Here is a 25,425-nt window from a genome sequence, read left to right on the forward strand (position 1 = left end):
AATAATAATGATAGTAATAATAATAATAATAATAATAATAATAAAAATAATAATAATCATAATAATAATAATAAAAGAGATTAACCTGTTTATATGGCAACCCTGTTTCGCATGGCATATTTTACACGGCCCCATACTAGTATAAAAATGTGTTCAACATTCGCTTTCGCATTGCCGTTCGTAATTGAATGTGTTAGTGACGGTACAAATCTGCTTTTCTACCTGTTTACGGTGCCATCGTTCTGACGGTGTCTCGTACGTACAGAGTAGCTGCTTTAACTCAAATGACGCTATTTCTCATATCACATTTCAATTTATACTGGTAGCGGTGTACGGACCTCCCCTTCACAGAACGGGAAACAGTGAGACGATATAAAAGAGAGAGTTAGTAGAGCGGCAGTCAGTAATACTGAACTGGCTGTCTAACGGTTAACAGCTTCTTGTGGAATTTTCACGCCGAAACACGCACACAGGAGGAACAATTAAGGGCAAGGCAAAGTCCCGCTCGAACCGTGCTGGTCTGCAGTTCCCAGTTGGCAAAATCCATCGTCTGCTCCGGAAGGGAAACTACGCAGAGCGTGTCGGTGCCGGTGCACCGGTCTATCTGGCGACAGTGATGGAGTACTTGGCTGCCGAAGTGTTGGAATTGGCTGGTAATGCTGCCCGCGACAACAAGAAAACGAAAATCATCCCTCGCCATCTGCAGCTGTCCATCCGTAACGACGAGGAGTTGAAAACCCCGTCCTTTTCAGGACGACCACATAACTGTGATAATGAAATATTTAGGATTGCTTTAAATTTAGCCAGTTGTGATACGCCTAGAAAGTAGAATGCGCAAATCAAGTGAAAACATTTGTTCTAATAATTTGTATAAAGTATACTAGTATAAAGATGTTTCTAAATCAAAATTTTCTGTTTCGTATTGCGAGACAGCGTTACTGTCCTGTCGTAATTGAATGTGTTAGATATCATGATCAAAAAGCGCCCCATACTAAAGAATTCACGACAAAAAAAAAATACATATTGATCTGTACGTGGCAACTCTTTCGCACGGCATATTTGTGTACTAGTATAAAGATGTATTCAACATCATCACTTCCTCTTTCGCATTGCCGTTCGTAATTGAATGTGTTAGTGACGGTGCAAATTAATTTAACTTCTCGTGTGTGCCTTGTTTCGGCAACAGTTGCTCGGAAAATGGTAGGAAAGCGATAAAATTCAACTATTTCTTTATGATTATTTTTAGCACTTAAAAGTGCTATTTGAATTTGCTGGAATTTTCGGCTGCCTTTCAGAATTCCTTTCCTGTACGCAGAACGGGAAACAGTGAGACGACAGGTCCACGATGTTGCTCTCGTGTGTCTTGTTTCGGGAACAGATGCTCAGCAAATGGTAGGAAAAAAATTTTTTTTTTGCATAAATATCTGTTTATTAATCTTATTTTTGTGTATTACATCAACATTTTACAGTACAAGTGTTTTGACCCTTTGGCCTTTCATCTTTGTTGTTCATACGATTCGTTATTAATATTAGGTGTTTTAGTTACTCTTGTTTTACATACTAATGTTTAATCATAATATTTATTTTAATTATTTATAAAATGTCTACCTACTTATAACTATTCTTAACCTAATACGTACAAATTTTGAATTATTTGTATTTCAGAGATTGAGCACCTCTCTTCAAATTTCGTGCAGTATTGTTCGAATTTTTGTTCTAGTATATCCAGTGAGGCCATCTCATGTACTTCACTAGTTCTTGTCCAAGGGGGTAGATTTAGAATCATCTTTAAGATCTTACTTTGAATGCGCTGAAGCCTAAGTTTGTGTGTTCGTGCACAACCCCGCCAAACAGGGACTGCGTATTCAATTGCGGGGTAGATGATTTGTTTATAGACAGCCATCTGATTCTTCAGGCACAGTTTAGATGTTCTACAAATCAGCGGATACAGAGACCTGATGAGTATGCTGCATTTTTGAACGATTTTGTCAACATGTGACCTGAATATCAGATGTCTGTCAAAGGTGAGTCCTAGATAGATAACTTCGTCGGACCATTGAATGACCTCATCACCGAATCGTATTCTGCATTCGTCTGATGGAACAAGTTTTGGAGATCTTGAATGTGGAAACAAGATGACCTGAGTTTTTGCTGCATTGATCACAATTTTCCAGCTTGTAAAATATTCCGTTAAAGCGTCCAGACCTGTCTGTAGTTTATTTTTCAGAGCATTAATGACACGACCTTTGTAAAGAATGGCAGTATCATCAGCAAATTGTGACAGAACACCACCACCTGGAAGAGGTGGGATGTCTGATGTGAAAATGTTGTATAGAATGGGACCTAGGATACTTCCCTGGGATACACCAGCAGGAATAGTAAATCTTTCTGAAAGTGCATTATTCAGAGAAACCTGGAATGCTCTATCTGCAAGATAATTTTTGATAATTTTAATAAGATACATGGGAAAATTATACCGATGCAGTTTAAACACCAGGCCATCGTGCCACACATTATCGAATGCCTTTTCAATATCCAATATTGCCATGGCAGTCGTTTTGGACACTGATTTGTTTTGCTGGATGACGTTGTTAACCCTTGTGAGCTGGTGGATGGTGGATCTTCCTTTCCGGAACCCAAACTGTTCTTCCAGAAATATATCCTGTTCATCTGCAAAAGCAAGAATTCGCCTTTGTATTGACTTTTCAAACAGCTTGGATAGGGCAGAGAGTAAGCTGATGGGCCGATAGCTCTTGGAAAAGGAAGGATCTTTCCCCGGTTTCAAAACTGGGATAACTTTAGCTAACTTCCACATTGAAGGGAAGTAACCAAGCTCCCAGCACCTGTTAAAAATTTTAGCTAAGAAGACAAATGAGCGAATACTCAAATGTTTCAGCTCAATGTTGAATGTGTTGTCGAAACCGGGGGCCTTCATATTTTTGGATTTTTTCACAAAAGCCATCAGCTCATTCGCAGTGACTCTACTTTCCTCAGGAACCAAGCTGTCTGATTGGTCAACCTCAGCTACGCTATCAGCAACGGCTCTTTCATATGGACTAACAATGTTAAGTCCTAAATTGTGAGAACACACAAACTGCTGGCCTAGCGCATTTGCCTTCTCTACTGGTGTGATTAAAGGTATTCCTTCAGCTGTGTCCTGGGGTGACATCAGAGGAGGAATAGGCTTCGGTTTTTTCTTAAGCACCTTCGTTAAGGACCAGAAGGGCTTTGAATGTGGGAGAATTACTCGAAGCTTTTGCTGGAAGTTCCTGTTGCGAAGCTCAGATATCCTTTCCTGGATTATCCTAGTTAAGTTGTTATAAGTAGTCTTCCTATCTAGGATGCCAGTTCGTTGATACTGCCTCCGGTAGACATTCCGAAGTCGGATGAGTTTCTTGGTGACACTGTCGATTTGAAGAGAGGAACTCGGCATGTGTTGTACTGGAACCGTCCTATCACGAGCGACTGTGATTGAATGCTGGAAGGAAGATAGGACTGCATCGATTTCCATCGGGGAATCAAGTGGCAAATCGATATTAATAAGTTGGTCGGCGATATGTTGAAATTGGACCCAATCGGTGCGATAATAGTTCCTCCGAGGTTGAATAGGCACTGTTTCTGGTGAAGATCCCAACGTCAATATTACTGGAAAGTGGTCGGAAGAGAGCTCGTTGAAGACAACCGGAGAGCTGTCTATGGCGATGTTGCTGATGAATATATCCAAAATGGAATGAACTCCCGATCTGGAAAGTCGCGTTGGTTGATCCGGAGCGAAGATGTTGTATTGTCCAGCTTCGTAATCTTCGGCAAGTACGAATCCGTTTCGATTCTGTCTTCTGTTTCCCCACAGCTCATGCCGTGCGTTCAGGTCCCCAGCAATGATGAATTTGTTCTGTCGTCGAGTGAGCATAGCCAGATCTCGCTTCAATGATGCACACGTACCATCTCGAAGATTGGTTTGTTTGGGGCAGTACGCTGCAATGATGATGATGGGTCCCATCGTCGTTGTAATCTCAATTCCGATGGCTTCTATGAGTTGCAATTTAAAGGCTGACAGAAGCCTGTGCTGAATGGATCGTTTAACGGCAATGGCAACTCCCCCTCCTCTGGTAGTTGTCCTGTCGAGCCTGTGAATCCTGTAATTGGAAATAAAAATAGAAATTTCAGGTTTAAGATGAGTTTCAGTTAAAATAGCAATATCGGCATTCTTCTCTTGAAGAAAGTCGGACAATTCAGCAGTTTTGCTCCTGAGTGAGCAAGCATTCCAATTTACTATAACCAACTCATTATATTGCATATTCGATGATGAATTTGCCTAAGGCGTTGATTTGATCTAACCGCGTTCTGCAGTTTCGTAGCTTTGTTGTCATTGTTTCAAAAATGACGATCAGTTGTTCAGCAGAGAATAAATCACCAGAGTCATCCTTTGCTTGTGGTTGATTATTGCCCCATCCAGGAGGGATTCTTGAGGAAGATTCTTTTTGGGATCCAGAGGCTGAAGTCTTTGGATTGCTGCGAGGAAGTGGCGGCAAATTCGGAATATCCCTCTTCGGTGGGAGCCGTGGGAAATTAATTTCATCCTTCTGTGGAACATTCTTGTGCGTTGATTGTTTACGGGATGCCTGTTGTCGAATTTTTGTGAACTCAGCACGTTTGGGACACGATTTGCTAGTAGATGGATGGTCGCCATCACAGTTCACACATTTTACAGCGATGTCATCTAGTAGGCAATCGTTGGTATTGTGTGGTTCGGCACATTTCCCGCACCGACTTTTCATGTGGCAATTCCTCGCTCCATGGCCGTAGTTCAAACAGTTCGTGCACTGTGTGACATCCCGATGTACCGGTTTATACTTTTGCCATTCGATGATTATGTGAAATAACGATTTAATCGTTTTCAGTTGACTCATGGTGATGGAGCCCTTCTCCAGATGAATCAGGTACAGTTGATCTCTAAACTTTTTGTCCGTATTATGGCGCTTCATTTTAAATACCATCAAAGGCTTTAGTCCAGCCTCCGACAGTGCCTGCTTTAGTTCGGCTTCCATCATGTCGGGTAGTCCTCGAATTACAACCTTCATAGGTTTGTTGGCGGCAATATCGTGTGTGAAGTATTCCGCTTTTGTCTGCTTCAGATAGCATTCCACTCCTTTGTAGTGGTTCAAAGCCGGAACAGTTATTTTGTAGCCTTCAGTACATAAACGGATTGTTGCCTGTAGTCCTTTGCTGATCAGTGTGTTGAAATCCGAGCGTAGAGTTGGTGGGAAGCCCTTCAGGTAGAAAGGCGGCATTTTTTCCTTCTTCTGCAGTTCCTCTTCGACATCTACTGGCAGATCAGCATATTGGTTTTTACTCAGCAAACGGTCGTTTACCTGTACATCACTTGGCTTCAGACGCTTAGCATCCTTTGGATCCTTCTCGGATCTATGGCGGTTTTTACCCATAGCTTGGGTAGGTAGACAACTGCGAATAAAAAATAAAACAAAATCAAAATTAGTCGTAGTAGGTTATTCGTCTATCCACATCGAGTGTTAGATGACGAATGGTAGGAAAAATGAAGCACTCAACTTTTATATGGATGCTCTTGTATAGATGCAGACATCTCGCGTTCTGATTGGCTGGTGCTGTCATGGGTAAAATCAAACAGGTTTTTCAATAGTATACTATTGAAAAACTTCAATGTTGTTGCAATACACGTTCAAGTTGAAAATTTTCGATTCTATTGGTAGTTAGATTATATAAATCCTTCTACAGATCACTGAGCTATGAGCTTCCAAAATACGAGAAAGGCAAACGCGCCATATGAATTATCCTCTTTGACACTCGTTTGTACCAAACATTTAAAAAAAGTTTAATTTTGAACTATTTAAGATTATGTCACACAACTGAAAATTTTATCATATAATTGTGATCATATTTCCGATGGCATGTTGCAAGAATTATGTTGATTCATTAGATACAACAGAAGATATTCACGATCAAAAACTTATCACTCTCTCATAGGGTAAATTTTGAAAAGGCGTCCCATAGTAAAGTAAGTCGTATTCACGACAAAAGACTGTTAGTGATTCAGGTAGCCTTGAAAAAGACTGAAGCCTTGAATTAATGAAACTCTAGGTAGCCAAAAAAATTTCCAGGAGCCAAGAGCTATACGCGTGCGGTGCGAACGACTGTTCAACACCGACTAGGTCCCCAGCAATGATGAATTTGTTCTGTCGTCGAGTGAGCATAGCAAGATCTCGCTTCAATGATGCACACGTACCATCTCGAAGATTGTCTTCTTTGGGGCAGTACGCTGCAATGATGATGATGGGTCCCATCGTCGTTGTAATCTTCATTCCGATGGCTTCTATAAGTTGCAATTTCTAAGCTGACGGAAGCCTGTGCTGAAGGGATCGTTTAATGGCAATGGCAACTCCCCCTCCTCTGGTAGTTGTCCTGTCGAGCCTGTGAATTCTGTAATTGGAAATCAAAATAGAAATTTCAGGTTTATGATGAGTTTCAGTTAAAATAGCAATATCGACATTCTTCTCTTGAAGAAAGTCGGACAATTCAGCAGTTTTGCTCCTGAGTGAGCAAGCATTCCAATTTATTACAACCAACTCAGTATATTGCATATTGGATGATGAATTTGCCTGAGGCGTTGATTTGATCTAACACGATTTGCTAGTAGTTGGATGGTGGCCATCGCAGTTCACACATTTTACTGCGATTTCATCTAGTAGGCATTCGTTGGTAGTGTGGGATTTTCACATTGCCCGCACCGACTTTTCATGTGGCAATTCCTCGCTCCATTGCCGTAGTTTAAACAGTTCGTGCATTATGTGACATCCCGATGTACCGGTTTATACTTTTGGCACTCGATGATTATATGAAACAACGATTTCATCGTTTTCAGTTAACTCATGGTGATGGAGCCATAAAGATGAATAAAGTACAGTTGATCTCGGTACTTTCGATTGTCCATGTTGTGTCGTTTCATTTTAAACACAATCACAGGCTTTAGTCCAGCCTCCGACAGTGCCTGCTTTAGTTCGGCTTCCATCATGTCGGGTAGTCCTCGAAGTACAACATTCATAGGTTTGTTGGCGGCAATATCATGTGTGAAGTATTCCGCTTTTGTCTGCTTTAGATAACATTCTACTGCTTTGTAGTGGTTCAAAGCCGGAACAGTTATTTTGTAGCCTTCAGTAAACGGATTGTTGCTTGCAGTCCTTTGCTGAAACATTCGTCTTTTATATCGATGGAGAACATATTTTGTTTTCTTTCCCAGAACGCGTTCTGATTGGTTGGTGTCGAAATGAGTCAAATCAAACAGGTTTTTCAATGATGTACCATTGAAACACTTCAATATTGTTGCAATACACGTTCAAGTTGAAAAATTTCTAATCTATTGGTAGTTAGATTATATAAATCCTTCCACAAATCACTGAGCTATGAGCTTTCAAATTACGCGAAAGGCAAACAAGCGTCATGTGTTTTCCTCTTTGATACTCGTTGATACCAAACATCAAGAAAAGTTTAACTTTGAATTTTTTTAGATTATGTCACACAATTGAAAATTTCATCATAATATTGATATCATATTTCCGATGACATATAGCAAAAATTATGTTGATTCGTTAAATACAACAATAGATATTCATGATCAAAAACTTATCACTCTCTCAGAGGGTAAATTTTGAAAAGGCGCCCTATAGTGAAGTAAGTCGTATTCACTACAAAGTAATAACGATTTGTTGTGACATATTGTGTTCGAGATCACAATCGTCACTGCTACTACCACATATAGCTGAGATCGTCAAATAGATGTATGACGCCGATGTACCCCATGAGCAGCAAAAGAGACAAAACCAAATTTTTAAATTTAAATCAAAAATTTAAATGCCTTTCTCATATCAATCATACTATCATATATAATACTGTGGTATTCTTCAAAATAATTTTCTTCGATTCTTAAAAGAATAACCAAAATCGGATTGTTTGACCGTCTACTGATAAAAACTATTAATTATAAAAGATTTGAGGTCGATTTAGAAATTTTTTAAAGGTTTTTCCCCATTTTCAGTGATGGTATACAATTTTTAACCCACTTTACCCTATATTTCCGGATCCGGAAATCGGATCCGCATGAAATTCAGGAATTAAGCATGGGACCACTGGACCTTTCATTTGAACCTAAGTTTGTAAAAATCGGTCGCGCCATCTATGAGAAAAGTTAGAACACATATTTTCTTTTTTTTTGCACATTTTACCCCATAACTCCCGAACCGGAAGTCGGATCCAAATAATATTCAGGAATTTTGTATGGGACCTCAACATTTCATTTGAATCTAAGTTTGTGAAAATCGGTTCAGCCATCTCTGAGAAAAGTTAGTGCATTTATTTTCACAATTTTTTGCACATTTTACCCCATAATTCCGGAACCGGAAGTCGAATCCAAATAATATTCAGGAATTTTACAAGACCTTTCATTTGAATCTAAGTTTGTAAGAATCTGCGAGAAAAGTTAGTGCAAAAAAACGTTATATACACGCATACGCACATACACACACATACACACACACAGACATTTTGCGTACTCGACGAACTGAGTCGAATGGTATATGACACTCGGCCCTCCAGGCCTCGGTTCAAAAGTCGGTTTTAACAGTGATTGCATAACCTTTCTATATGAGAAAGGCAAAAATAACACATACACACACATACACACACAGACATTTTGCGTACTCGACGAACTGAGTCGAATGGTATATGACACTCGGCCCTCCAGGCCTCGGTTCAAAAGTCGGTTTTCACAGTGATTACATAACCTTTCTATATGAGAAAGGTTAAAATAATGCTTTTCACCATTTCTACATCCTTAACACAATTAAAAAATATAATCTTGTTAGTTCAATGATTTAATGCATATTAAATGTGTTTGGAAGATGTCATACTAACAAAAAAAATTACACTCGTTCACACCAAATGTTCATTATAGACACGCACTTCTTACCGGTATTATTTGAAATTTGTTTTATCTTCTCCAAAGGCATGGGGTGCGCATCAAATAACATTCGTGGACTGTGGAAAAGTTTCACTGTCTAATCCAGTTCGACAAAATTTGTTTATGTACGACGATGCGCTTAACGGAGGTAAACCTAAAGCATCCACTGCCGCGGAACGGCTGAAACAAATTCATCCGTTTGTGGTATAATAATTTCTTATATATATATATATATGTCCCAGCCATATTATTTATTTGTTATTTATAGACATCAACAGGTTATTGTCTTCAAATTCCAATGCCGGCTCACTCTGTAGGAGAACTGCGAAAAAGCGATATAAATGAGACTCTGAATACATTGAAAAATCTAATAAACTGTCACGATGTAGTATTTCTTCTCACAGATTCTCGCGAAAGTCGATGGCTTCCAACTATGCTGGCAGCCTTCTACGGAAAGGTATAAATTTACTTAATAGAGTTTATAGTTTCTAGCATTTTTTTCTTATTTTGTTTTCAGATGACTATCAATACCGCTCTTGGATTTGACAGTTTCTTAGTAATGAGGCATGGAACCAATATATCTACTTCCAAGTCTTCATGTACGTCTTCTCGGGTAATTGAGGGCTTAAAAGAAATTGAAGGCTCTAATTTAGGTTGTTATTTCTGCAATGATATTGTAGCGCCAGGAAATGTAAGTGTTACTTATTCCACTTTGTTATGTTGATAAATGTTACATTTATTTTAAAGTCTCTCAAAGATCGAACTTTGGATCAACAATGCACTGTTACACGGCCAGCCGTCGCGAACATTGCTTCAAGTTTAGCTGTGGAATTAACAATAGCATTACTGCAGCACAAATTTCGGTAAATTTATGTTATAGAAGAATAATACACTATGAACAACATCGAAACTAATATTTTTAGAGATGCTGCTTCCGCTTTCTATCAATTATCAAATGATACTATTAATCGAGAAGATATTCCAGAAGATATATTGGGAATTGTGCCGCATTCGATTCGAGGCAATATATGCAGCTTTGATTATCTAATCACAGCAACTGAACGTTTCTCGGAGTGTATAGCCTGCTCAAAGGTATGTACTGCATGTAGTACACTTTAATAGCACGAGAAGTTTTCAACGGTACGTTATCCGTGTCTGACCGAACTTAAAAAAAGGCGGGTGGGTAATGTCAGAGACATAACTGGATGTAGTGAATACGAAAACAACTGACAGGTCCCTAACACTTCCGAATATCAATTAGTTGTTCAATTGTATGAATTATGCAAGCATTCTCCTTTTTCACTACTAGAATTTGAAACGATGCACCTAAACTAAAGTACAGATTAGTTACATTAAACATTCTGAAACACAAATATTATGAAATATCCAGAATAGTTCTTTACAATAAAATAATGGTGGCTCTGAAAAGAACCTTTTATGAAAGCGTTTGTGATGGAGAGTGATGAGTTGAATTCGAATTTCGATGGATGCCGCTGACTTCCGTCATCTAATTCCAGGCTGAACTGTTGTCCGTGGGTGCGATACTGATATGGTTGGTGTAGGTGTAGCGTTCACAATCGATTATAATCTTCCAATGAAGGAAACATTAATTCGCTGGATTGATCAATGATACAATAGGCCTGTGATATGAAAAGTATGATATATATCTACGGCTTTCTACATTGATGTTCCTAGCAAATACGAGATCAATACATGTGCCTCCAAGGGTAGTAGCTTGTGAAGGAGCAGATTTCATATCCAACTTCATATAGTTGCTCATGAAATCAATGAATTTAATATTATCTTGTTTTGAGGCATCTATATTGAAATCCCCCACAACTATCATCGGCGTAATTTTACGTGAATATAAAAATAAATCACGCGTGATGAAAAATTGCTTCTCTTTGTAGGTTGTATCTGGCGAAATATATAGAACAACCAACAATACTTTTATACCATTTAGCGTAATATCAATTGCACATATGTCACCGAAATTGTCCGCCAACATAAAATTTTCGTCATTCAGTAAAAACCATTCAAGCGAAGAGGTTGTGTTTCGATTGTACTGGCTCGTGAGTTAACGGCTGCTACCGAGACAATTCTAAGCTTCAGGTAGTTAAACTGCCCATAGCAAACGCAATATTCGGGGCGTTTCCCGACTGGAAAGCTAGCAACGAAGGCCATCCCGTTCATACGCACAGAGGTGTAGAGACACAGAGGTGCGAGAGCATAGAAGTGACGAGTCACAGAGGTGCCATCGCATAAAGGTGCGAAGACGAAGGGGTGCAAAGGCACAGAGGTGCTAAAGCAACCCAGTGCTGATCTACCAGGTACCAGAATTTGTACGCTGCGTAGGATCAAAAGAGACGGCATATATCGCGAGGTGCTACACTGCAAGCATCGCATTTGATCGCCACCAAGAGCAAAAGCACTGTACCTGGGGTCAGGTACAGCAAGTGCAGTGGTGTTCACAACGACGGCAGAGCAACTGAGATAGCAGTAAACGACAGAAGACTGCCAATTGGAAACAGCAAAAGACTGCCAATTGGAAATCGTTGGAAGAGCTTCACGTCGTTCTTCACGATAAAGGAACAGAGACATCAGCTACAAGGTAGATTTAATTTAATTTAATTTAATTTAAATTTTACTAAACATAAGTTTTTATTTTGGTATTATTAATTTACAAAAAAAATTTTAATGTAATGGATGATCTCATGGAAGATCATCCGAATCCGATTCCGGATACTAGTAAAAGTTTAAATACTCCGAGGGCTAAACATTATCCACAGGGTACCACTGGGCCATGGATAGTCTATCTTCGAAAAAAAGAAAAGATTTTAAACTTGATGCAAATTACAAAGGATTTGACATCACATTTCTCTGAAGTTAAAGAAATCTGTAAGGTTAATAGAGATAAAATTCGAGTTGTAGTTAACGACTTGAAACAGGCAAACGATATTGTAACCTGTAAATTATTTGCTATTGAATATCGAGTTTACATTCCATCGAAGGAGGTAGAAATTGACGGTGTTGTGACTGAAGCAAGTCTGACAGCAGATGATTTACTTAAAAATGGAGTTGGCCGTTTTAAAAACTCCATGCTTGAGGGAGTTAAGATACTCGAGTGCAAACAATTGTACTCAGCATCTATTGTCGATGGAAAAAAGTCTTATCGTCCCTCAGATTCGTTTCGCGTAACATTTGCCGGATCTGCATTGCCTAGCCATGTCTATATCGATAAAATTCGTCTTCCTGTTCGGCTTTTCGTACCGCATGTTATGAATTGCACGAACTGTAAAAAATTCGGACATACAGCTACTTACTGTAGTAATAAGTCCAAATGTATCAAATGTCAAGGGCCTCATAAGGATAATCTTTGCGATAAAGATGTTGAAAAATGTGTTTATTGTGGGGAAAGCCCTCATGATGATCTTTCAGTGTGCGCTGCATTTAAGCTGCGTAAAGACAAAATGAAGCTTTCTTTAAAAGCACGGTCTAAGCGCACATATGCAGAAATGCTCAAAACGGTCATACATGTCTCCCCTTTGGAAACCGAAAACGGTTTTTCAAATCTTGCGGAGCCAGAGGAATCTGACTCTGACGGAAATAGTGAAGATACCTCGTTTGTCACTCCTCAAGGGTCTGTTAAGAGGAGATTAACAAACCACAAAATACCAAAAAAGACACCTAAAATTATACCTTCAAAAAAAGACCCCCGTGTTAAAGCTAAAAAGCCAAATTTAAAACCAAAAACTGTGCCTCCTGGTTTGTCAAATTCACAAACCAATCCAGGAACTAGCTCAAGAAAAGACAATAATCCAGTGGGCTCCATTTCACATTCACCAACAGGATTACTGAAATTTTCGGAAATTGTAGAATGGATTTTCGCTGCATTCAATATTTCTGAACCTCTAAAGACCATCATAACAGCATTCCTTCCAATAGCTAGAACTTTTTTGAAACAGTTATCAGCTCAATGGCCAGCTCTTTCAGGTTTTGTATCATTTGATGGATAATTTATCATCCGCCGCAAATGATTCAATCACTGTCCTGCAGTGGAATTGTCGAAGCATCATGCCAAAACTTGATTCATTTAAAGTTTTGTTGCATAGTCAAAAATGTGATGTATTTGCTTTGTGCGAAACATGGCTTACATCAAACATAGCCTTAAATTTTATTGACTTTAACATTATACGTCTCGACAGAGACTCCCCGTATGGTGGAGTGCTTTTAGGAATTAAGAAATGTTATTCCTTTTATAGATTAAACATTCCTTCGACTTCTAGTATAGAAGTTGTTGCTTGTCAAATAAACATTAAAGGAAAGGACATTTGCATTGCTTCGGTATATATTCCTCCAAGAGCTCAAGTTGGACAACGACAGCTTAATGAAATTGTCGAAGCCCTTCCTGCTCCACGTTTGATTTTAGGAGATTTCAATTCGCACGGAATGATGTGGGGTTCCGTTTACAATGATAGCAGATCATCTCTAATATATAATATTTGCGACAATTTTAGCATGACGGTACTAAATATGGGTAGCATGACACGGATCCCAAGACCTCCTGCACGTCCAAGTGCATTAGATTTATCTCTTTGTTCGACTTCAATTCGACTAGATTGCACCTGGAAAGTATTTCCTGATTTACATGGTAGCGATCATTTACCAATCATCATCTCAATTAGCAGTAACAAAGGCATTGCTAATTCAGTTAATATTCCATATGATTTGACAAAAAATATTGACTGGATTAAATACCAAAGTAATATTTCAAGTGTCTTAACTTCAATGGAAGAGCTTCCCCCACTTGAAGAATATGACTTCCTCGTTTGTTCGATTCTGGAGGCCGCAGAACAAGCCCAAACCAAACGATTTCTTGGTCCATCGTCTAACAGAAGACCTCCAAATCCTTGGTGGGACAAAGAGTGCTCAGATGCTAAACACGCGAAACAAAATGCTTTCAAGACGTTTTTAAAACGAGGAGGAGGAACTCCTCAGAATTTTGAAAAATTCTTGGTTTTAGAAACCAAGTACAAGAACATACTTCGGGTTAAGAAATGCAGCTATTGGAGACATTTTGTGGAAGGTTTGTCAAGAGAAACCTCAATGAGCACTCTTTGGAATACGGCCAGACGAATGAGGAATCGTAACGTAGGAAATGAGAGTGAGGAGTACTCGAATCGATGGATATTTGATTTTGCGAGGAAAGTTTGTCCAGATTCCGTTCCTACGCATAGCATTGTTAGGGAGTCTTCTTCAAATGATGATTCCATTGATAGCCCCTTTTCAATGATGGAATTTTCTATAGCACTCATGTCTTGTAACAATAACGCTCCTGGATTGGACAGAATTAAATTCAACTTGGTGAAGAATCTGCCCGACCTCGCAAAAAGACGTTTGTTGGAATTGTTCAACAAGTTTCTTGAGCAAAATATTGTTCCACCTGACTGGAGACAAGTGAAAGTTATCGCCATTCAAAAGCCGGGGAAACCAGCTTCCAATCACAACTCATATAGACCCATTGCGATGTTGTCCTGCATCAGAAAATTGTTCGAAAAAATTATTCTACGACGTCTCGACACTTGGGTCGAGACGAACGGTTTGTTGTCAGATACTCAGTTTGGCTTCCGTAGAAATAAAGGGACGAATGATTGCCTTGCATTACTTTCGTCTGACATCCAAATTGCCTTCGCTCAAAAGCAACAAATGGCATCTGTATTTTTAGACATTAAAGGAGCATTTGATTCAGTTTCCATTGATGTTCTTTCAGACAAGCTCCACCAACATGGACTCCCAGCGGTTATAAATAATTATTTGCACAACCTTTTGTCAGAGAAACGCATGCATTTTTCACATGGCGATTTGGCAACAATCAGAATTAGCTACATGGGTCTCCCGCAAGGCTCATGCCTCAGTCCGCTCCTCTATAATTTTTACGTGAATGACATTGACAGCTGTCTAGTAACCCCATGTACACTAAGACAATTGGCAGATGATGGCGTGGTTTCAGTTACTGGATCCAAAGCTATTGATCTGCAAAAACCATTGCAAGATACCTTAGATAAATTGTCCGTTTGGGCTGTTCATCTTGGTATCGAATTCTCTGCGGAGAAAACAGAGCTGGTCGTCTTTTCAAAAAAGCATGATCCCGCGCAACTTCAGCTTCATATGATGGGAAGAATAATCGAACAGGTTTTGACTTTCAAATACCTCGGGGTGTGGTTTGATTCCAAATGCACGTGGGGAGGACACATTAGGTATCTGATAACGAAATGCCAACAAAGAGTAAATTTTCTTCGAACAATAACAGGGTCTTGGTGGGGTGCTCATCCGCAAGATCTAATAAAATTGTATCAGACAACGATACTTTCAGTGATGGAATATGGATGCGTTTGTTTTCGTTCCGCTGCAAATTCTCATATTATCAAACTTGAGCGAATTCAGTACCGTTGTTTGCGAATTGCTTTAGGCTGCATGCATTCGACACATACAATGAGTCTTGAAGTTCTGGCGGGAGTTCTTCCATTAAAAGATCGATTTTGGGAGCTTTCATCACGCCTGCTAATAAGATGTGATGTGCTGAATCCCATGGTAATTAATAATTTCGAACGACTAGTCGAGCTTCGATCTCAAACAAAATTCATGACAGTATATTTTAACCATATGTCACAGGAAATCAACCCTTCAAGATATATTCCTATCCGTGTCAGCCTCCTAAATGTACCTGACTCAACTTTATTTTTCGACACATCCATGCAGCGCGAAGTGCGTGGAATCCCGGACCACCTACGCTCTATGGAAATCCCAAAAATATTTTCAAGTAAGTTCAGGCATATTAACTCTGAGAAAATGTTTTACACGGACGGATCGCGAATGGAAGAAGCGACAGGGTTTGGTATGTTCAACAATAATGTTTCGGCCTCATTCAAGCTTCAAGAACCTGCATCTGTTTATATAGCAGAGTTAGCAGCAGTTCATTATAGCTTGAATGTAATCGTCACATTATCTCCAAACCATTATTACCTCTTCACAGATAGTCTGAGTGCAATTGAAGCCATTCGCTCAAACGCTGCTGGCAAAAATGAACCGTTTTTCTTGGGTAAAATAAAACAGTGTCTGAACGACATATTGAATAATAATTATCTAATCACAATAGTTTGGGTTCCGGCTCATTGCTCCATTCCAGGCAATGAAAGAGCCGATATTTTAGCCAAACGTGGTGCTATTGAGGGTGAAATTTATGAGAGACCGATTGCTTTCAACGAATTCTATAGCGCGTCTCGCCAAAGAACACTTGCCAGCTGGCAAGCTTCTTGGGATAAAGATGATCTGGGTCGGTGGATGCACTCAATTATTCCTAAAATATCGACAAAGGCATGGTTCAGGGGACTGGATGTGAGTAGAGATTTCATTCGTGTGATGTCCAGACTCATGTCCAATCACTACACGTTAGATGCACATCTCCTTCGAATTGGACTTTCCGAGACTAATCATTGTGCTTGCGGCGAAGGTTACCGCGATATTGACCATGTTGTTTGGACATGCGTGGAGTTTCGTGATGTCAGATCTCAACTAATAAATTCCTTGCGTACCCAAGGTAGACTATCCAATGTCCCAGTTCGCGACATTCTTGCTTGTCGTGACCTTCCATACATGAAACTTCTTTATCATTTCATTAAATCCATTGGAGTTCCAATTTAAATTTTATTTTATGTTAGATTGTTTTCTCTTCCATGAGTTCAACCAATAGCCAACTATAGGATATTGAATATAAGTGGTGAACTGATACAAACAATCCTGAAATAGTTATAAGATCATGTACAAAATAAATGTATTTTATTTAATGTAATTAAAATAGCAACTCGCTTGATAAAAACAGTGTTTAGATTAACTAATGAGTACCAACATACTAATATGATATTCGAAATGTATTAGGTTTAAACTACTATGTATTGTGGATGCCACGGCGAAGAAAAACTTATGTATATTGCCTATGAAATAAACGTATTTATGAAAAAAAAAAAAAATAAAATTTTCGTCATATTGCTCACTAAGCTGTTCGAGTTTATGAACAGTAGCAATCAAAGACGCAGTGTCCTTTAGGTAAAACGCAACACTACCAGCTCTACAATTAGAGCGTTTGTTTCGGCGATGCAATTGTAACCTGTTATATTCACTGCAGAACAATTGTCTAACCAAGTTTCGCTAAATGTTAAAATATTACCTTTGGTTAGTGTATTGTCAGTTGAAATATCTGAAGTATGAGCAGTTAAGCTTTGAACATTGAAACTGATTAAGCTAGAACCATGATTCGTCATATCGAACAGTGCATCACTGATTGTGGATAGTTTGTGACTGGATAGTCAGTTTAATTCTGTTCTCAGTTTCGTCATTCTGTGCGAATCACTGCCCTTCGAGTGCCAAAATTTAAAGATGTTATTTTGGTTAGTTAAGCAAAGCCCATCCATTGTTGTCACCCGTGACAACCCAACATAAACTAGTTGTTGTTCCAAAAATTTATCGTAGTCAAGTACAATTTCAGAAAATTTACCTTCCTGCGATTCCTGGACCGTGGGTGCACATGCACTAACTATCGGAAATTCAATTCTTTTGCAGTTGAGGCTGCCAAGCTTAATATTAGCTGATCGTTTTAAAATAGGTACCCAATCAAATTGCAATAGACCTGGATTAGAATACACCTAAGGTCTAGATTTGATCTTTAAGCTGGCACCGATAATATTACTCTCAAATTTTAGCCATAATCGAAGAATGCGCTCATCAGGATTATCATGTTCGACAAATTTCTCCTATGGCCCCGTTAACTAGCACATCTTCGACATCAATGTTAGTTGAGATCATATAGGGCATTCCAAGCGACTACGTTTCCACTACGCTCATCTTATGCATCTTTAATTTAGCACTAGCTAGTTGTTTCGCATTTCGATAACCTGTGGAAACATCGTTGACAATAAAATCATAGCCCTCTCGTTCACGCAATGCTTTCGTATTATATCTTTCAACATCAATATTGCGATGGAAGAGACGTATAGCATTCGGAACATTTTGTTTACACTCAGCTGTTCGAAAGCGGCTTTCAAAACGCTCATTTTCAGAATCAGTAAGTGGCATACCATTACAAAGGCTATAGCAGGATAAGCATGTGAAATCTGCCCCCAAAGGGAATTCATATTGTTATACCACATTCGAAAGGTCATAGACTGGAAACAATTTTCTCAAAGTTTCAACCCTTTAACTGCCATATTGACGGAGCTAGGGTGGTTCTATTGATTTTTATTTTATTTGATTTTTGAAGAAACTGCTTCTCCGAAAAATTTGAAAAAAATCAGGCATGTTTAAGGCATTATGGGGATGCTTTACAATTTTTTTCAAAATTTTCGAAGATGTATTTCTTTTATTAAAAAATACTAGAAAATTTTGAAACATATTATTTCCCTCTTCCAATTTTTGCACCACCCTGGATTTTTTAGTGATAAATAAAGAATTTTTGGACATGTTAAAATGATATGTTTTCATATTTTTTAAAAATGTGGACGACCAAAATATTTGATTTTTTCTAAAAAATCAATAACAGTCGACCATGCGTTCCCATAAAGTTCTCTTAAAACGGAAACGCATGGTGCTTTGTTCTAGTAGTTTATGATGCAACTCAAGCGCAGGGCTTAGAAATCAAAGTTACGGAAAGAAGGAAATGAGTATCAACCTTTGCATAATACATACACGATCATACTTCGGGTACAACCTAGAAAGCTACAAAGCGAGAACTTACTGGTATGTGGTTTATATATGAATGGTAGTAATATATGAACGTTGCGAGTATCACACATATGCAGTTCGGTTACGGCAGCCAAGAACTAGAGCGAGTGACTGTATATAATTCGATGATTCGATAGTGTTTCATGAAATAGTAAAATCGTTTTGCACTGTTGGGTCTCGTACAACGCGGTTTTCTTTTTGCCAGCTCTGTGCATTTCACTAAATGCATAGCGAGTTGAAACAGCAGTGAATTTAATTTTTTCTTTTTTTTATATTGGTGTCAAACAAAAGTGGCCACTGATGAAGGTTGGAATCGATTTCTTAGAATTGTTTTTCCATAAATACGTTTATTTCTTAAGGCAATTTACATAAGTTGTTCTTCGCCGTGGCATCACTTTTACATAGAATTCTTATCCTAATGTAATACTAATATAGTCACATTAATTTGAGTTTAATAAAGCATATTCCTCTTATTTTTTAAATATCATATTATTTAAACCAAACGATGAACTGCTATAAATTTTAAAATAAGCTGAAATTTTTATACATTTTGTGGTTGATTTCATAACCCACTTGGAGTTTTTTTTTATCAGCACATCATTTTTAATAAAATTTTGCTATTGGATGAACTAATGGACGCAGTAGGAGTCAGAACTAAGACTCAAAAGGGTCAATTATTAAATTGAAACTTCGATTGTCTTTATGAAATGATTAAGAAGTTTCATGTAAGAAAGGTCACGAAAAAATTCTGAAAATTATTGACTGTATTTTTCATTTAAATAGGAAATGGGATAAAAATGTTATAAAAATACATTGCTGTTTCAATGCACACATTTTCTCTCTGATTCTTTTCGTTTATTCTATAGAATTATCATCGTCACTTGGTAGCTGTTCTGATATTAGCATTTCTGACAATATTTTCGCCGGTCTCACAATTCTGGATAAAAACCGAACATAAGGAAAGGTAGTGAATAATGGCGGCCTCGTGTGAATAGCAACCAACAGTTCTATTGCCAATAACGCATTCACAGCAACGGCGCTGGATTCCCAAATATCCAGTCGAATTTGTAGTGTACTCGATATAGTACTTGTAAGCTTTTAAAAATGAGACTTATTACCGGCCCGAATAGCTTTTTTGTGATCTGTGTGTCTCAATTGGGTCATCTCGTGATAAAGCTTTAAATCCAAAATTACTTGGCAGAACATCCTTTTCGAAAGCTTCTGTTCCAGAACTACTATATTCCGATACTTGTTGCACTCGTTCCAATCCAAGGATTGATAATATTATCTTATTAGAACTTTCCGTTCGCAATTCGAACGAAAATACGAATAAATCTTTCTCATTTACACCAGCATATCACGAAGCTCAATGATATTTGACCATATTAAACCTGTAAAAACCATTTCCTTCTTTTCGTTACTTTGATTTCTAAGCCTTGCGCTTGAGTTGCATCATAAACTACTAGAACAAAGCACCATGCGTTTCCCTTTTAAGAGAACTTTATGGGAACGCATGGTCGACTACTACTAGAAACTGCTAAGATAAAGCACCATGCGTTTCCTTCTCTCAGAATTCGATGGGGACGCATGGTCGACTGTTATTAATTTTTTAGAAAAAATCAAATATTTTGGTCGTCCACATTTTAAAAAAATATGGAAACATACCACTTTAACATGTCCAAAAATTCTTTATTTATCACTAAAAAATCCAGGGTGGTGCAAAAATTGGAAGAGGGAAAAAATATGTTTCAAAATTTTCTAGTATTTTTTAATAAAAGAAATACATTTTCAAAAATTTTGAAAAAAATTGTAAAGCATTCCCATAATGCCTTAAACATGCCTGATTTTTTTCAAATTTTTCGGAGAAGCAGTTTCTTCAAAAATCAAATAAAATAAAAATCAATAGAACCACCCTAGTTCCGTCAATATGGCAGTTAAAGGGTTGAAACTTTGAGAAAATAGTTTACAGTCTATGACCTTTCGAATGTGGTATAACAATATGAATTTCCTTTGGGGGCAGATTTTACATGTTTATCCTGCTATAGCCTTTAGTAAGTATGGAAGAAAATTCAATATCAGCTAGTCGCATAACTTGAACTAATGGGAAGAAATTAAGTGATTGCCAAACTACAGGTCCAAGAATAGAGTTTTTACATGGCTTGAAAACTGGCCGTGCGTTCTCAGGTGGCATTTGGCGAAGATTACCACAGAATATTATATGAATTCCGCCAAAAGGATCATCATAGTTCCCAGTGATGTCTTGCAACCGTGTGTGAATAATATTAAACATATCTGCACCTATCATGCTTACTTCGTCGATAATCGCTTTAACGTCTGCAAAGCATTGCGATACAGTTGAAGTGCTTCAATCCCAAGTTTTGAATTACTTCTACGTACCATTGAAATTCGAAAAGCAGTATGAACTATAGTACCTCCAATAGCAACCGCTGCTTTCCCTCTTGATGCACAGGCAACATACGCGTTTTTAAGCAAATTGTGCACTTGACTAAAACGTTTATAAGTCTCCATCAATATACTCAGAGTAAACGTTTTACCACATCCTGCGGAACCAGTGAAAAATATCTGCAAAGGCGTGTTCATCCCGTCGAAGGCGTGCAAAATATCAATCAAATGTAAAATAAATTTTCTTTGATCTACATTTGTGGCCTTGACCATAGCACAATAATCCTGTTTGCTCATGACATTGGTACGTTTTATTATGACAGCTGACAGAGCACAGGAGCAACTGTTCTATATCATCATCGTTGGGCTCCATAGTTATGGCCCGTACGTACTCATTGTGTTTATCTTTGGATTTTTGTTGATCTTCACTTTCATTTCCTTGTGCAACACGAAGATATTTTTCGACGATCTGTTCCAACTTAATAGCGCAATCATATTCCTTCAACTTGTCGAATATGATAGTTTTATTTCGATCATACAAATCAATGAACTTGTTACGATCGAGAATATCACCAGCTTCATTTCGAAATGGTAGAAACAGAAGAACCATTTCACGCTTGTGATCATTTAATTCAGATATTTTTTTATTTCAACCATCGCACAATGCGAGGTGCCTTTCATTTCTTATACGAATTCGTGTTACTGTTATTCTTCGTGTAACACGCTACGAAGTCAGCTAAACCAATGTCATCGAGATCTGTACGCTTTTAATGTTTTTGCACTATGTTCAGCGTCCAAACATCGATAGAATCATTTATTGATTCTGTTCTATTCTGGTATTGATCTTCCTCGTCCATTTGTTTAGTATGCTTCCTAGACTTTATACGTTCATGTGGCCACATGGTGGGTATAAATTGTACTTTTTAGTTTGATTCTGACATTGGCTGACGCAGTAAGTACCAAGCAGCTTCTTGGGTACACATTTCTACTGAATTTAGCATTTTTATAATAACTTTTTCCAGCAATGAAGCATAATCTTGATAAGGGTATTCTCCTTGTAGCTTAACTAATTCGAGATGTAAATTACTAATACCTCTGTTCGTTTTATTAACATATTCAACAACATACGCAGCATATGAATATTCATCTTCTTCTTCTTCTTTTTTTTGTAGTCGTGCTGTTACAGCTAATTTTTAAGGGCCAGTCATATAGACTATATACCCTGTTGTGCTTTTATATAAAGTTGTGCTTTTATATAAAGTTGTAATCCAGCTTACAATTTTTAATAAATCCTACTACTTTTTTTATACAAAGTAATCTCCTTTGTTTTGAATATGTCAATTAAACTCGCATGAGTGCATTGAAAACTATACATAGATCTGATGATGTTATGTCTGACACAGTAAAGTATCGAATGTTCTGCAGTTTCTTCCTTTTCGCACAGTTCGCAATTTCCATTTTCGACTATCTTCATTCGAGCGAGCCAGTATTTTGCATAATTATGTCCAGTCATCAGTCTATTTATAAGACGTATATCTTGTCCACTTAGATCTTTTCTATCCTACCATGGTTTTTTCTAGCAGTAGTGGTTAAATTTCGAAAAACCCTTTTTCCTTCTCTGAAGAATATTCTTCATACCATTTTTGTGCTGCTTCGGTAATCTGCTTTCGTAATTCCAATATCACATCCTTCGCGAAAAGTGCGTGTTGTAATGTATCTGTTTGGTTTGTCCCTTCTCTTGCTAACTGATCTGCTATATCATTACCACAAATTCCTACATGGCTAGAAATCCATTGAAATGTGATCTTCCAATTTCTGGCTGTTTCTATAATTTCAGCTATCAATTTCGTTGCTCTATTCGTTTCCATCGCATCTTCCAATATTCGGCATGCCGTCATTGAGTCCGTGTATATTACATGAATGTATAGTTTCCATTTTTCTACATATTGCATTGCCATACTTAGAGCGCGTATTTCAGCAGTTGTTATACTAACGTATTTCATTAGTCTAAAGGATTTTCTAATATTATAATTTTCTATATACACTCCTAATCCGCATGTTCGTCCTATTTTCGAAGCATCCGTGAAAATACTTCCACGGTTTTTATTTTTACTAAGAATGGTTTCCAGTGATATTTGTTTCATTTTTATCGGGAGAGTGTTTTCCTTTTGTCCTTCGATTCCTTCTAATGACGAGTACACTGCCATTTCGTCGTATCCTTGTTTCGCTTTCGGTATAGATTCTAGTGCCATTATCTTGTCATATAGTTCCTTATTCTTGAAGTAAATTTTTTCCACGTAGGAGAATTTATCTTCTTCTCCTGTTCTAATTACCTCTATCTTCCTCAGTTGTTCTGCTACGACATTATCTAATTCAAACCATCTAGCAATATTTTTCCCCGTCACATATTCTCTTCTGTTTTCCCAAGGTAATTCTCCCGCAAGCGCTGTTAGTGCATTTAGAGGTGTGCTGCGCGTACATCCGGTGATTTTGCGTAGACATTGATTATTTGTAACATTTAATAGCTGCTTATTTGCTTTTCGTGCGTTATTAGTAACTGAGCAACTATATTCCTTGTTGCTTCTAATGAGTGCTGTGTATATATTACTTAGCGTTTGTGGCTACCTGTTTTGTTGCCACTTATAACTTTTAACATATTCAGACGGTCCCCAATTTTTTTTCGAATCTCTTTTATGTGTATTCCAAAATTTTGAAACCGATCAAATGTCACTCCTAGATATCGATGACTTCTTACTTTTTCTATCGGGTTTGTTCTAATGTAATGATTTATCGTTGTTGGTAAACAGGATGGTTTTGGTTTTTTCCGCATTGATGTGTAGGTTTAGTTCTTCAGTATAACATCTAATATCGTTCAGCTTATCTTGTGTTTTACTTTGCAGATCTTTCATGTTTTTCCACGAACAATAATATCCAAATCATCGGCGAGTTGCACCAGGACGCAGTCATCATCTGAAATTACGTGTAATCCTGCGGTGTATATGTTAAAAAGTGTTGGCGATAGCACGTCTCCTTACGGTAGCCCATTACTTACTGTCCTAGATACAGTTTCATCTCTCAGATGCATGATCATCAGTCGGTTTCGAAGGAATCCCGTGATCCATATACTTATATCATCAGGCACAAAATACGATTGCAATATATTTTCCAATCTATTTGTCCTTACAGTACTGAAGGCGTTAGTCATATCAATACATACCATCGCAGTTATAAATCCCTTACGTTTGTTGTCTTTTATTTGATTCACAACATATGTTATTAACAAGTATTTGTAGATAAGTGTTTTTCTAAAGCCAAATGACGTTCTTTGTAATATTTTTTTACCTTCGATAAATTCTTGTAGTTTTTCTAACACTGCTATGTTCATCACCTTAGTGATCGTAGGCACCAGTGAGATCGGTCGTTTGCCTTTTGCGGAGAATTGATCTTTTCCCGGTTTCGGTATGGCTACTATTTTAATAGTTTTTAAGGTGTCGTTAGGACATCCGTTTCTCCACATCCGGTTCAAATCTGTCAGCAGGTTTCTTTTCACTCCAGGGCTGAGTTGACGAAGCATTTCGTATGTTATTCGATCTTCACCTGGTGCTGATCTTTTTTTCTTTTTCTCTAGTATTTCCTTTAATTTATTTTCATCCATAAGATCGTAATCAGCTACTCCGCGTTGTAGCTGTTGGTATTCTGCTTGTCCGAAGTGATTGTCAATGAACGATTCTGCTTCTATTCTACTTTCATAGATCACATTATTTTCTTGTTTCGAATATTTTTCACTAGTCAGTCGTCCTATTTTGTTCCATAGCTCTTTCGATCCAACAAATAGGGTTATTTCATCCGGGAAGCTTCTCCATTTTTCTGCTATTTCCTGTCTTTTTATACGTTAGAATATGGCCGCCTTTTTCTTAAACTCGATCATGTTTTCTAGACTGGATATCCTATTGAAAGCTTTTCTGGCTTCCGTTTTTTCTTTCCAGGCGTTGTCTACTCTTTGCGACCACCAACATTTTCGTTCTTTATTAATTTTTCTTTTGTGTTGTTTGCATATTCGTTTCACGTTTTTTTTGTATATCGTCTATCCCTTTAACTGTCGTGCTATCCAGTTCTGATTACTCCTTAAATATTTTAGCATTCTTATGAACATATCTGTCCGGTCGTTTCATGGCTCCGGTTGAAATACTGATCTCGATTGCGAGATGATGGCTTCCGATTCCCATATCTGTTACTTTCCATGTAACACTTGTAATTAT

General features: G+C 37.9%; 1 protein-coding gene across 4 annotated transcripts in view; it reads left to right on the top strand.

The window, feature by feature from the left end:
• Positions 1-25,425, top strand: part of LOC131437982 (ubiquitin-like modifier-activating enzyme ATG7) — a 205,978-nt gene that overhangs the window by 159,890 nt on the left and 20,663 nt on the right. For all 4 annotated transcript variants that reach the window (XM_058607701.1, XM_058607702.1, XM_058607703.1 and 1 more), the window contains 5 exons: positions 9,035-9,193; positions 9,258-9,446; positions 9,507-9,680; positions 9,737-9,852; positions 9,913-10,081. In XM_058607701.1, coding sequence (XP_058463684.1) covers positions 9,035-9,193; positions 9,258-9,446; positions 9,507-9,680; positions 9,737-9,852; positions 9,913-10,081 — 807 coding nt within the window. The remainder of the gene's footprint in view (positions 1-9,034; positions 9,194-9,257; positions 9,447-9,506; positions 9,681-9,736; positions 9,853-9,912; positions 10,082-25,425) is intronic.

The sequence above is a fragment of the Malaya genurostris genome, chromosome 3 (genome assembly GCF_030247185.1).
Source record: "Malaya genurostris strain Urasoe2022 chromosome 3, Malgen_1.1, whole genome shotgun sequence".
Lineage (NCBI taxonomy): Eukaryota > Metazoa > Arthropoda > Insecta > Diptera > Culicidae > Malaya > Malaya genurostris.